At 39.1% G+C, this 13,324-nt stretch overlaps 4 protein-coding genes and 2 pseudogenes across 6 annotated transcripts; 4 read left to right on the forward strand and 2 right to left on the reverse strand.

Moving 5' to 3' along the window:
* Nucleotides 1-166: 166 nt before the first annotated feature.
* On the forward strand, nt 167-961 carry LOC104768746 (non-classical arabinogalactan protein 30-like). Its single transcript, XM_010492780.3, has one exon. It carries the CDS (start codon nt 232-234, stop codon nt 772-774), a length of 543 nt encoding a protein of 180 aa, XP_010491082.1. The 5' UTR covers nt 167-231; the 3' UTR covers nt 775-961.
* LOC104768744 (uncharacterized) lies at nt 953-3,440 on the reverse strand. The gene is made up of 5 exons (XM_010492779.3): nt 3,308-3,440; nt 3,048-3,192; nt 2,551-2,708; nt 2,168-2,252; nt 953-2,083 (listed from the first exon to the last, which is right to left on the reverse strand). The coding sequence occupies exons 1-5, from the start codon at nt 3,391-3,393 to the stop codon at nt 1,151-1,153; spliced, it is 1,407 nt and encodes a 468-aa protein (XP_010491081.2). The 5' UTR covers nt 3,394-3,440; the 3' UTR covers nt 953-1,150.
* Nucleotides 3,441-3,494: 54 nt separating this feature from the next.
* LOC104768747 (uncharacterized) lies at nt 3,495-5,943 on the forward strand. The gene is made up of 4 exons (XM_010492781.3): nt 3,495-4,193; nt 4,286-4,771; nt 5,045-5,548; nt 5,637-5,943. Exons 1-4 carry the CDS (start codon nt 3,585-3,587, stop codon nt 5,715-5,717), a joined length of 1,680 nt encoding a protein of 559 aa, XP_010491083.1. The 5' UTR covers nt 3,495-3,584; the 3' UTR covers nt 5,718-5,943.
* Nucleotides 5,944-6,771: 828 nt separating this feature from the next.
* LOC104772130 (uncharacterized) lies at nt 6,772-7,670 on the forward strand (annotated as a pseudogene).
* A 202-nt stretch (nt 7,671-7,872) lies between these two features.
* Nucleotides 7,873-10,492, forward strand: LOC104768749 (small RNA degrading nuclease 2). 3 transcript variants are annotated; one of them, XM_010492783.3, is made up of 11 exons: nt 7,873-7,954; nt 8,058-8,243; nt 8,362-8,442; nt 8,531-8,599; nt 8,681-8,938; nt 9,025-9,094; nt 9,176-9,291; nt 9,377-9,508; nt 9,592-9,699; nt 9,814-9,918; nt 10,009-10,492. In XM_010492783.3, exons 1-11 carry the CDS (start codon nt 7,922-7,924, stop codon nt 10,270-10,272), a joined length of 1,422 nt encoding a protein of 473 aa, XP_010491085.1. In that variant the 5' UTR covers nt 7,873-7,921; the 3' UTR covers nt 10,273-10,492. The 3 variants fall into 3 exon arrangements, with proteins under 3 accessions (XP_010491085.1, XP_087360807.1, XP_087360806.1); XM_087504680.1 differs by lacking the exon at nt 7,873-7,954 and having other exon boundaries at nt 8,184-8,243; nt 8,526-8,599; XM_087504681.1 differs by lacking the exons at nt 9,814-9,918; nt 10,009-10,492 and having other exon boundaries at nt 9,592-9,705.
* A 578-nt stretch (nt 10,493-11,070) lies between these two features.
* Nucleotides 11,071-12,133, reverse strand: LOC104768748 (trihelix transcription factor ENAP2-like; annotated as a pseudogene).
* Between the last annotated feature and the right edge of the window lie 1,191 nt (nt 12,134-13,324).

Raw genomic sequence — 13,324 nt, forward strand, 5'->3', positions numbered from 1 at the left:
ATATATATACTCCGTTGACAAAGAAAATGGCAGTCACGTAATAAGCCGCAGCTACCACCATGTTAATCTCCACAATTAGTCGCACACACGTCTTATACAATTTGTCAATTTTCTCGGAAACACTAAACATTATATAATACCAGTCCTTATGTGTTTCTATATATATGCGTATTTCTCTCCCCTGACACACATCAAGAAATTAATCAAGAAACAGAGTGCATAACAATAAACATGAACTCAAGAGCCTTTTCCGTTCTCGTCATACTCATCGTTACAGCGGTGTTGGCCAACGGTTACACTCCTCCTCCTCCTCCAACCACCGCATACCCTGCCGTGAAAACCGTGGAAGCTGCAGTGGAAGGAATGGTGTACTGCCAATCCTGCGACAAATTCGGATCATGGTCGTTGGCCGGAGCAGAAGCCATAGCCGGAGCTAAAGTCAGCATTATATGCAAGAACCATAGAGAACAAGTGAGTTTCTACAAAGTCTTTAAAACTGATTCCTACGGCCATTTCTACGGTGAGCTCAAAGGTTTCAAGATGACTCCACATTTCTTGGACCATCCTCTTCACTCTTGCCGAGCCAAGCTCGTCTCTTCTCCTCGTGAAGACTGCAACCTCTTCTCCAACATTAACAATGCTCTCGATGGAGCATCGCTACGGTATGAAGAGAAGAGGCTCAAGTGGACAAACTATGAGGCTGTAGTTTACGCTGCTGGTCCATTGGCTTTCCGTCCTGACCATTGCCCCACGACTGCACCACCCACTTACTGATTCGGGTTTTGAAGATGATCGTATACTAATTATATAACACACTGTTATTGATTTGTTTCTATTTTGTTTCTTTTGGTGTTATGATTGGTCAATTGTTTGTAAAATGCTGAGTAATATTGTAATGGGACTCGTGTACTCTTTTGTATCGAGTTTGTTCAGTTAAAGACCGGCAAAATCATTAGTCATAGCAACATGAACATTTTAAATCTCAAACCTTACGACACAACACAAATGTCTGCAAGTTACAACAAGAACAAAGATTTCTCATAAATCAACACAACAGAGATACAAAACAGGAACATCGACCACAAACTTTGCCTGCTTCTAAGCATAAGTTATGAGAGAAAGACAAGAGTGGAACCAAATACCTTGTTCCTTAGAAATCCATTGGCATTGCGAACAATTTATTGATCTCATCCAAGGCTACTTTTGTGCACACCGTTGGCTCAAATAGTTCACGTTCATCTGATTTTGAAGGCGGTATCTGAGATGGCTGATTCTTCCTTTGATGTTCTTGCTCAACTTCTTCATCATTACCATCATCATCATCCTCGAGTATTGTGAAACCAGCAGCAGGATTTGGTTTCGTCTCTACTACTGCTTTTCCTCTGTTTTTAGTGCGGTTGGGTCTAACAAAATCTATTGGTTCGCCAAACATGTTGTTTATGTCCTCCATAGCTTCCTTTAGGTTGACTGTAGGATCAACAAGGCCATGGTGGCAGGCATTTTCAACTGCTTCTGGCTCATCGGAGATGGTTGAACCAACAAATCTATGAACAACTGTGTCTTCTCTAAATCTAGGCCGAGGAGGACTGTTTCTGTCTGCTTCTTCAGAACTTTCAGGTGAATGGTCTCTTGGCAGGAGAAAGACAAAACCTTTTCCATCCTCATCATTTTCATCCGTAGTTTCATCAGCGTTTTCATCGTCAATGAATATCTCAAAGGACTCTTGATTAGACTGGGATCCCTGGGTAGTACCAGTTTTTGCTTTTCCACTTGACCCTGTTTCACTTTCAAAACTCTCGTCCACAAAAACTTCAAAACCATTGTTGCCTCCTTGATTTTCTTTGTTCTGACTTCTCTGTCGTGATCTTCTCTGAAGTGGAGCAGTTTCTATAGGCTCTTTGAACATGTTGTTGATTGCATTCATGGCTTCCTTCATGTTTATTGTGGGATCCACCAAACCGTGATGGCAAGCATTTTCTGCTTCAGGCTTTCCTACAATGGCTTTATCAACAAAATTCAACACTGGCTCATGTTGTTGCCTCTCAACCTTCTGGTGTTTTCCAGACAGTTTTTGTTCCTGACGCTGCAAGAGGAAACATAAATTCAGACATCTGCAGAACGTGAAAGAAATTATACAAGCGGAGCAATCAAATTATGGAAACAGTACCTGTGTCTTTTTCTTTTTGTGCCTCTCCATGCGACTAAGGAATTGCAAGTATGACTTCTGTAACTCATCCATGGGTTCTGCAAGGCTGTGGACAATAGGAGATATCCACTCAATTTAATCAATGTCTCAACATATCACATATGCTAGCTCAAACTGTTCTTATTACATTCCTCATTTCCACATAATGAATTGAGTGTAGTTGATTTTGTAGCATATCATGCAGGTGGATGGATACCAGGAATGATCATGACAAGAACTCACTTAGAGAATATATAAGCTGAATACAAGTATAGATTTGATATTCATATGTTGCATATGCATAATCGCTAAATAGAGCTGTACTCTTAACCATCTATCAAACACAAATTTCTAAGAATACTTACTTTTGCACTCCAAGACGGTACATTTTCTCAGCCTCCTCAAATCTCTTCATCTTCTCATAATGAAGAGCATAAGCCTGGTAGAACAGTGACCTCTTGGTCCCTATACTTTTTGCTTCCATGGTTCTTAAGAGAGCTCTTGGATCGTCTACAAAGTCCATCTAGCCAAACAATTCATCATCACCCAATTAAGACCAACAAGTTCATTAAGCAACAACATCTGCTATCAACAAACTATTTAAGCACAATTACTGAAACAAATCATCAGGGATACAAACCCCAAACCATTCAAATCCAGAATATTCATCTCTCCCTTACTTCCATAGTACAAATCTGGACAAAGCTCAGTTCTAACCCCTTTAAATTTTCGATCTTTACAACCATATATGATTCCAGTAACAATTTTATCCACTGCTCTTACTAAAAAACCCCACAAAACAAGATCAGTTTCAACCAAATCAAAATACCAAATCAAGAGGGTGAGAGTGTTGGTTCAATACCAGCTGCAACCAAACACGAATATAACGCGAATCGTTCTTATATCTCTTATCAGATTCAAAAGACTCTGCACATTTCTGCAAAAACCTCGGCAGCTTCTCGTTCAATATTTGAGTGGGCAAGCTCTCTTTCATCTTCTTTACACCTCTGTTTCAGATTTACCCATTAATCAAATACACATCTTTTTTAATTAGGTTTTAATGCTTCAGAACCGTCAACACAAAAAAATAGTGACACGAAAAGACAAAAAAAAAACAATTACCGGATCCATGGAAGAAGATGGTCTTTTCCAGAGTATGATTTGATATCCACGATCAGTGAAGCCAACAATTTCTCGTTCTTCGCCATTTTTTTACTTCTCCAGAGAGAGACTGAGAGAGAGAGAGAGAGAGAGAGAGAGAGAGAGAGGGATATATGAATTTGAAAAGATTCCACACCTTTTGGTTTTTAAACCTTTTGAAAGAGAAAGAGGCTCCACTGACCCCGAATAACCAGCTAACCGGCTAATCCGGTCAACGGTTAACCATAAAACCGGGTTTATGCAGCAAGGGATTCGATTCATTCACAAGAATAATGAAAACGCTTTTGGAGGAGCCGTCAAATTGATTTCGCCGATTTGCTCATCTCATCCTCCTCAGTTGCATTTTCTCATGGCGAATCCGGCGGAGACTCCCGAATCGAATCCATCAACGCCCAAACTCGAATCTGAAGATGATAGAGAAGAAATCAACGGCGACGAAGAAGAAGAAGAGGAAGAGTATGAGGAAGAAGAAGACGATGGGAAACCCCAAACGCGAGAGGATGCAATCGCGAGTAGGATCCAAGCTGAGTCACTGTTCCGTCGTATGCGAGCAGCTCCGGTCCCGGTTCGTGTTCACGACGTGATCGTCAAAGGGAACGAGAAGACGAAGGACCACGTCATCGAAGCTGAGGTGGATGTTGTGAGGGAAGCGACTACGTTGCAGGAGCTTCTCAAGGCCTCTAAGGTTGCCAATTTCAATCTTCAAGCTCTTGATATCTTTGATTCTGTCAAAATCACGATTGATTCTGGTCCTCCCGAGCTTCCTGGTACCACCAATGTAGTTATCCATGTTGTTGAAAGCAAAAGCCCTATCACTGGCCAAATCGGAACCTTCACTAAAGCAGAGGTATATATCACTTTCGTCTTTCTTGTTTCAGTGGATTAGTATTAGAGTTGGATTAGTATTTGATTCTGGAATTGTTCGTGTGGCTCTTGTAGGCTAGATCATCAAGCCTTGAAGGCTCTTTGAAGTACAAGAACATTTTTGGATATGGAGATATCTGGGACGGGTCTCTTGCTTATGGATGTGATCACTCTGCAGAGGTCGGTTTGGGTATGTATCTGCCAAGGTTCAGAGGGCGTCCTACTCCATTTACGTCGCGGGTTTACCTTTCTACACAAGACTGGCTTAAGTTTTCGTCTTATAAAGAACGTGCTCTTGGTCTTTCCCTCGGGCTTATTGCTAGCAAGTATCATGAGCTGGTCTACACTACTGCTTGGCGTAACCTGATTGACCCATCGCAAATGGCATCAACATCAATTAGGAGACAGCTGGGTCATAATTTGGTTTCTGCTCTGAAGTATACTTTCAAATTTGACAAGAGAAACTCACCCTTGAGGCCAACAAAAGGGTACTCTTTCATCACTACGTCTCAAATAGGTGGTATTGCACCTGATAGTCGAACACTCCGGTTTTTGCGTCAGGTTTGGGATTTCTTCATTCTTAATGCCAGCATTTGCGTTCACTTATTTTACACTGTGGAAAGTTGTAGCATAGATAATTTACTCAGACAACTTCCATGGCACGTAGTTCCTTGTCTAGGCTTTTGTCCTATTTATCCAAACTTCCCAAGTACGTCTGTTACTCTTTATGTATTGTGATAGTAAATGAAAAGATTGGTTAGCCCTATGATAACATCTGTGGTTCTTTGGATGTTTGCCATACATCATGTTGAGCGTTTTCTTGTCCTTTTTCAGGAAGTCGATCTCCGATATGCTGTTCCACTCGGGTTTTACCGTGCTGCTCTGAACTTTGGTGTATCTGGGGGAATCACATTTCCATGGGGAAGTGGATACAAGAGCAGAGCTTCTTATGTACCTGAGAGGTTCTTCTTAGGTGGAAACATATCACCTGTGTGTTCGTTGGGAGGACCATCTGCGTTATGGGGATTCAAGACTAGGGGATTGGGTCCTAACGAGCCAAGGAGGGAAGTACAAGACGAGGAGAATGGTGGCACATATGAGCGAGATTTTGTGGGAGGGGATGTTGCGGTAACTGCATTTGCAGACCTTTCTTTTGATTTCCCAGTGAAATGGTTCAGAGACAGAGGTATCCACGGACATGTGTTTGCATGTGCTGGGAATATGGCGGAATTATCAGAGAACAAGTATAGGAACTTCAGTGGTCCAAAGTTCTTGGAGACATTCAGAAGCTCAGTTGGTGCAGGAATCGTTGTACCAACTAGTCTATTCCGCATGGAGGTTAGTTAGTTCTCTTGTTTCTCTCCTCTCATCAAGAATCATAAAACAGATATTGATTGTTGTTTTGTTTTATTATCTGTTATGCCAGCTTAACTACTGCCACATACTGAAGAAACAAGAACACGATCGAGCAAAATCTGGATTGTTCATGACATTCTCAACATCATGATAATGCTACTATCCTTTGATGATATCTTTAACTGTGGCTTTGTTTTGTTTTGTTTTCCAGGAGCTTCATTGTTTAGTTTCTTGTTTGGATCTTGAAAACTGTGAAAATTTTAGTGAGAGATTTGCTTACGTGATGTGCGGATTTTTTCAGGGGATTCGTTTCTTGGGGAAAGAGATACTAGTTTTTAAAAAATAAAAATTAACTAAAAGTTAATTTGTTTTAAGAATAACAATTTTCCTTTTTTTTTTTGCTGAGATTATTTCCTTTTTTATGAGGATAAATATGAGACGGTAGAATAAAAATTGTTTCCTCTTTTTTTCATGAGTATGTATGATTTGGATAGACTAGTTGGGTAAGATCCCTATAAATATAAGCCTGACTAGGCCTGGCCATTTGGGTGTTCGGGTCGGGGTCAGGTTCGGGTAATTCGGGTTCGGGTTTTTCGGATTTACGAATATAGGATCCGAACAAGTGTTCATATAATTTCGGGTCGGGGTCAGGTTCGGTTCCTCTCGGGTTCGGGTTATTTGGGTAATGACTTTAAAAAACCTGTAATGTATCCAAAATATATTCGGTTATGGATAGTACCTACTCAAACATATCCAAAGTACTCACAAAAACCTGAAATGTACCCAAAAAACCCGAATAACCCGAAAAACAAATGAAATTGCATAACATGAAATCTTAAACAAATGAAACTGAGCATATCATGTCTCGTAAAACAATTCAAACACATACCATGTCTCGCAAAATAAGCATTCCAACAAAGAAAAGTATGTCCTAAAATCTTAAACATCCCAACAAAGCAAACGAAACTTAAACATCCCAACAAAGAAAAACATGTCTCGCAAAAGCATGTCTAGCTGCTATGAACGGAGAACCCAAAGATGAGACTAACAGCGGAATTAGGTTTTGGAGATCCAATTTGAGAGTTTTGGTTTATAAAAGCCAAATATTCTTGAAATCGGACAAAAATTGGCAACTTCGACATGTTTATGCAAAGTAAAGAAGATTCACAAGGATTCAAGGAGAGGAGATTAAGGCAAACGAAAATATGGCAATATATGTGATATCATGTATGAATAAATGTGTTCTCGGGTTCAAACAGATATCGTAGGTTCCTCGGGTTCGGTTCGGGTAATACCTGATACCCGTGGGTATTTGGAAACAAAAACCGAGTGGTTATTTATACAGAAGCGGGTCGGGGTCAAGTCGGGTTTTTGCAGGTCAGGGTCGGATCGGTTCCTCGGGTTCGGTTTATTTGCCCAGGCCTAAGCCTGACATCCTTGGGAAATCAATCGTTGGGTTTGGATCGTCAAATCAATCAAGTCGTCATGTAAAAGCAAAACAGTCGGAGAGTATTTTTCTTCTACCCGATCAGCTTCTCACCGCGCTCCCAATCAATTACGGCAAATCCGTTTCGCCATAACTCTAAAGACTTTCCGGAGAGATATTTACCGTCCGATCACGGGGAAAGAACGACTATTCGGACAGACGTCACTAGGTCCTTCAGTTCAAATCAAATTCGAGATCCCTACAGGGTTTCTAGACTCCTCGAACTTGGAAACATGCCGTCGACACTTGTCTCTCGATTTGGCGCATGTTGAGCCAAGGATTCGGGACATTATTGTTTTGTATGGCATTCAACTCATCGGAGAAAGCCAAGGAAGAGCTTTCGAGCTCAAAGCTGATGCGGAAGATGTTGAATATCACTTGATGGAAGAAAACAAAGGCTGGACAACTTCTACTTGTATCCCTAAATCGACTACTACTCCGGTCGAGGAATGTACTATATGCCTTGAAGACTTATGCAACGACGAAGAATCTATAGTGGCACACGATTGTTGTCATGTTTTTCATAAACTCTGTCTTTGGCGTTGGATTTGGACCAAAAGCATTTGTCCTCTTTGTCGTCATCCTATTTATTCAAGACCCAAAATTTTGGATCTTTAGCTTTGTAATAAATTTTATGAATAATTAAATTTAAAAAAAAAAAGAAGTGCAATTAAAAAGATGTCTATAAGCCTTGATTAAAGATAAGATGGGTTTAAAGGCCCATGTTTAACAATTTGTAAAGGCCCATGTTTAACGATTTGTAAAGGCCCATTACAGATTCTCCACCTGTGTATAGTTTATTGGGTTTTTTCCCGCAGTCGCCGCCGTCTTCAGACAGAAGCTTCGTTTCTGGTGTCTCTGACTCGGTTATGGAGGGCGTGCTAGCCACGGCAGAGGGAAACGTACGCGTCTCCTTTTCTAATATACGTTAACTAGTGATTTAATCTGATTCTGAACCGTTCGTTTTCGTTCTAATCTGTTTTCTAATGGGTATTACAATATTAGGTTTTAGTAAAGCTGGTGAAGATAGCGCAGAAGCGAGGTTTAAAAGGCGAACATGGAACATGGAAGGAGTTTCTAGATTTTTACGACAAACAGCTCGGATCCTCAAGCTTGAGTGATCCTTCGAAGCGGAACAGAGATGATTTGGTCGCTTTTCTTACTACACTCAAGAAGAAAGAAGATTTGCAGGTTTTTAAAAAGACCAAAACACACTCCAAAATTTTTATATAGTGTTTGATAATAATGTTTAATCTCTCAAGTTACATACTTGGTTGATATTTTTATTATGTGTATACTACTCTCTCAGGTGTTGGCTAGTGTTCTGAAACTCGAGAATGATCTTTTTGAGAAATTCAGAAAGAGATCTCCGGATGAGACTGCTGAGCAGGTGTGGACTAAAACATTATTAGTTTTAGCTATGTTATGCGATCAGGTTTAGTAAGTAGTATTCACAACTAATGTTGTTGGCAGTGCAGAGGCTAGTTCGAATGACACTTACGCATAAGGAGTACCCATTAGACTACTTGTTCCCATCTAACGCTGAGGTTTGTGCTTAGCTTTATTCTTTTTGGTATTAATGGAGAAAGTGATTGAATAAAAGCTGAGATATTGAGTTCCGGAAATAGGATTGGGTTGTAACAGGGCTTGGAAAGAAGAAGATTGAACCGACCAAGATCGAAATGATTGCCATTGATTGCGAGATGGTTCTTTGTGAAGATGGGAGTGAAGCTGTTGTTAGAGTTGCTGCAGTTGATCGTGATTTAAAGGTGATTCTTGACGAATTTGTGAAACCGCATCAACCTGTTGTTGACTATAGGACTTTCATTACTGGACTTACTGCTAAAGATCTTGAAAAGGCTACTCTCTCTGTGGCAGATATACAGGTATGTTGTTTATATATATAGACTCCTTTTTTTTCAACGTTTTCAACAAATTGTTCTGATGACATCTGGTGACTAAACTTTTGCAGGAAAAATTGCAGATGTTTATCTCTGAGGATACTATTTTGGTAGGTCAAAGCTTGAATAATGATCTAAAAGGTAAAGTAGAAATGGTCCAGTTCCTCCTAGGTTCTTATAAAAGTTTTAAGTGCCTGACTTACTTATGATTGATCATCTCAGTACTGAAGATGGATCATGCCAGAGTAATAGATACTTCACTTGTGTTTAAATATAACTATGACGGTACAAGAAAGCCTTTAAGACTTAAAAAACCTTCTTTGAATTATCTATGCAAGGTAAGCATGTGAAAGCTCAATTCTCTGCTCATGATATGGTTCGTGACCTGAATAATCACATTGTTTGTTTTACTTCCATTTCCAGTGTATATTGGGATATGAAGTGCAGAAAGAAGGTGTTCCCCACAATTGTGTTCATGATGCAGAAGCTGCAATGAAACTTGTACTTGCTATACTAGAGAATGGAGTAAAGACATCAGTTCCACTATCTAAAGAGGTAAGTTGGATTGTCACAAACTTTATTAGTTCAAAATCTAAAATTATAAAAGCTTATCTTTGTGTCTGCAAAATTCTATATAGATGTTGGAAGCTGACAAGTCAAGGCTCTACCTTCATAGAATCCCTTGCAATGTTCCTTATGAAGAGTTAAATGGAATTGTATCCAGGGATATCCCACATGAAGTCAAGGTATGAATCCATCCAACATATACATTTTCTAATCCAAAATTCTTTATTCTCGTATATATATATATCTTAAAAAAATTCATGAGCTCTTCTTGTTTCTTGAAATTCTTGTGGCAGCCGTTCAAGAAACAAGATCGTCACTACTATACCGCGATTGTTGTTTTTAATAGTCCAGAAGAGGCAAATCAAGCATTTGAAAACATTGCTGGAGACTTGGGAAAGGTATTTTAGCATATCCATATCTCTGGTTATTTCCACAGGTGAGGTGAGTTATCTATACTAATAATAAGTTCACACGTCTTTCTCTTACAGGATTCGATGGGTTTGTCCCCAAAACAGGTCTTTCTAGAGCCGAGTTCATCAGGACCTACATCATATGTTCTTGTTCGTAAAATGGTCGAAGATGATTTGATTGGGGAAGTCTCTGCAGAAGAGAAGAATGCAAGTCCTAAGAAACGGAAGAGAGAATATGATTCTAAAGAGAAGATCAGAGATTTGACCAAACAAACAAAAAAAGAGAAGACCAGAGAGAGACGCAGATGTAAACCATCGCGTAGAAAAAAACAGAGAAGCTAAGTGAAACGAAGATAAGAAACCTCAAATGGTCTTGAAAAATCATTTAAGCATGCTTCAATTTTGCGTTTGATAATCATTGATCCCCTCAAAGGCTCACACCTTGTTTAATTTTTAGTTTGTTGCCAATTTATTTTTTGGATTTGTATCAGATTTTGCTAAAGACAATCCCTCATATCTTGTGAAACCTGATTAACCAAAAGAGAGACTAACCCTTCTAGTAGCCGCTGGTTAGAAATTGGATTAACAAGCCATAATACATGGACACTTCACAAAGCTACACCATACTTGTCAGATATTAAGAGTAGGGGAAGAGTTGCTCCATTACAGCAATGTACCCCTAAAACACTAGAAAGTTAAAAACAGCAATCCTAGAGAGTCCTTTAACTTCTATCCTACAAATTAGAAAAAAAAGTAACAAGGTCCTCCGATTTCAATGAGCTTCAGATCCAACTGATTCCTCTTTGCTTTGCATTTTTTGCTTCACCATCCTCTCCACCAATCTAAGTCTACAATTCCATACCTGTACAATAAAGGCAGATCAAACTTCAGTGAACTCATCCACGAAGCTACAGAAGTTAAGAGAAGCAAGAGAATGTTAAGCTCGACTTTTTCTTGCAGGAGTAGGACCATCGAAAGCACAGAAGAAGCTCAAATGAAGTTTATATTAACAAAATTGGTATTCTTCTAAGGCAGAAAGGCACTAAACTTTAACAATCCACAATAATTAAGTTACTAAACCAGCCTCATCCACGCCTATAGCAAAGAGCAGACAAGGTACTAACATTATAGTTTGAGATCTTCCACAGACACATTTTGCCATTTTAAGAGACAGTAACAGCAATAACCATGTAAAAGTTCGAAGCTTTAAGCTAATCTAAGCCACCAACAGTAACTTGAATATGCTAAGACTTTACAAGAGGTCGATCAAACAAAAGACAAAAAACCTAATGAGTGTTCTTTTTACCTGAACCAACTCTACGTTTCCGTTGCTTTGATTTCTCAATCTCTAGTTGCATCTCCATCAACATGTTGAGTCGTTTTAACTCTACCTCCTTTGTAACTTCCATTCTCTGCTTCTCCAATTCAATCATCATCATCTGCTTCTTACCTTCAATCCTCTCGTACACTTCCCCAAACTTCAGAATCGCAGAAGCTAGTTCCCTACACGTCGATCCTTCTTCACTCAGATCCACTTCTTCCACACGAGGATGCTTCTTCCTAGCAACGAACTCCCAATCACCATCCTCGTCATCATCATCATCATCATCAAGAGAGCTTTCCGATCCAACCGGATTCAAATGATTAGGGTTCACAACAGGCACCACTGATTTAACAACTCCACCACGACCTGTCGATTTCTTTAAAACAGGACCGATCAAGAAATCGAGACGGTCAAAGAAACGCCAAGTCGACGGCGAGAGTTTAGCCACTCTCTGTTTTGTACTTCTTCTTCAAGGTATCGATCCGGTTCTTGCACTGTACGTCGGTCTTTGCACGGGCGTTATCGCCGTGTCTAGAGTTAACGGCGTCGGCGACATCTTTCCAGTCATTCTGCCGGAGGTTTCCGTGGTTGAGCTTGACGTAACGATTACCCCAAGCTTCGACCAGTGTCGCCGTCGCTTCCTCGCTCCACCAGTCTTCTCTTCCTAACGACGGACGATGGGAGCCACTCGATTTTGACTGCGGCGTCGTCGTCGTCGTCGTCTCCATTCGTCGGGAGGACTTACTGCTAACGTGCGCACCGGGTGGAAGTTACGGCGTAGGATAAGATCGAGACAAATGAAAAAAAGAAGTTTTTTTTTTCTGGTGGGAGGAAATCGGAATGGGAGAGAAGAGGATTAAGTGTGGCCTGACATTGATGACCGGCGGATGACGTCATATTGGATTTGTTAAAACCAAACTAAACTCTGCTTGTTCTCGTTAGTACTTATTATGATTACACTGTTAAAAAAAAGAACCTCATAACTTTTCATTTATTTCATAATAAACCTTAAACTAAAAAGATTTAAATAATTAAACCTCTGAAATTAACACATCCAGATTCTCTTATTGGGCCCAATTTAGCCTATAGGTGTTTTTTTTTTTGGTCTCAATGGTGATTATCTCATGCATTACCATTATAAGCGTGCAATTTGTAAGAAAATCCCAACATCTCTTCCTCACTTCCCACACATATATTTCTTTAGCTAATTTCACACATTTTGTAATTTTAACTGAGAGATTGGTAAATTGATTTATAAAGATTTTTAAATTATATTAATATTAGTTTGTGAATTTATAGATTTTTAATATCATTATCATTCCAGATAATGATCATGACGACTGAGTAGACGAGAAACAGAAACGAAGGTGAAACGAAGTTGTACCTGCGTCCGCTTTTGAACACCACCAGCTCTCGATCCATGTATAAAACCAAATTACGCCCATACTGCAAAAATCTGAGATGTTAATTATCCACAGATTGATAGATTAATTTATAAAGATTTTAAAATTATATTGATATTAGTTTGTGAATTTGTAGATTTTTAAATAAAGAATTTGTATAATTGGTGTGATAATTTTGTACAATGATTCATATATAAAATATTTTGTTGGTGGGTTGATTATGTAATTCTATTTAAAAATTTGGTTATTTAAGGAGCTGGACTAGTGCTATTAGAAGTTAAAACAAAATTTATTAAATTATTATAGCGTTATTGGAAGTTTGAACAAAAAATTTCTACCATTTTAAATGGTTCAGTCATTTAACCACAACAATCAAACCCATCTTTATCGGCTGTATTTTTGTCATCAAAATCACATATACTATTATTACAAAAAAAAAAAAAATCTCATCTAAAAAGATAACATGATAATTTTTTGCATCCATACAAAACTAAACCATAGCCATGCCCTTAGAAGAAATCGGTAGATCACTTGTGTATAAATTGAGTTAACAATAAATAATTAGTCCATGGACGACATTCTATGATAGAACCGTTGCTTAGCATTAGCCATTAGTCATTAACAATAAACAAATCCGGCGAGAAAAAAGTGCTCAACATATTTGGTA

This window comes from Camelina sativa, chromosome 20, assembly GCF_030686135.1.
Source record: "Camelina sativa cultivar CO46 ecotype springtype chromosome 20, ASM3068613v1".
In the NCBI taxonomy this organism is placed as follows: Eukaryota; Viridiplantae; Streptophyta; class Magnoliopsida; order Brassicales; family Brassicaceae; genus Camelina; species Camelina sativa.

Bases quoted from the DNA above. Each gene is read 5' to 3' on its own strand.
- LOC104768747 (XM_010492781.3), top strand. From the start codon at position 3,585: ATGCAGCAAGGGATTCGATTCATTCACAAGAATAATGAAAACGCTTTT. The intron at 4,194-4,285 runs GTATATATCACT...TGGCTCTTGTAG, and splicing joins GAACCTTCACTAAAGCAGAG to GCTAGATCATCAAGCCTTGA. The intron at 4,772-5,044 runs GTTTGGGATTTC...GTCCTTTTTCAG, and splicing joins CACTCCGGTTTTTGCGTCAG to GAAGTCGATCTCCGATATGC.
- LOC104768749 (XM_010492783.3), top strand. From the start codon at position 7,922: ATGGAGGGCGTGCTAGCCACGGCAGAGGGAAAC. The intron at 8,443-8,530 runs GTGTGGACTAAA...TTGGCAGTGCAG, and splicing joins CGGATGAGACTGCTGAGCAG to AGGCTAGTTCGAATGACACT. The intron at 8,600-8,680 runs GTTTGTGCTTAG...TTCCGGAAATAG, and splicing joins TGTTCCCATCTAACGCTGAG to GATTGGGTTGTAACAGGGCT.
- LOC104768744 (XM_010492779.3), bottom strand. From the start codon at position 3,393: ATGGCGAAGAACGAGAAATTGTTGGCTTCACTGATCGTGGATATCAAA. The intron at 2,253-2,550 runs GTAAGTATTCTT...TATTGTCCACAG, and splicing joins TACCGTCTTGGAGTGCAAAA to CCTTGCAGAACCCATGGATG. The intron at 2,084-2,167 runs GTACTGTTTCCA...TTCCTCTTGCAG, and splicing joins ACAAAAAGAAAAAGACACAG to CGTCAGGAACAAAAACTGTC.
- LOC104768746 (XM_010492780.3), top strand. From the start codon at position 232: ATGAACTCAAGAGCCTTTTCCGTTCTCGTCATACTCATCGTTACAGCG.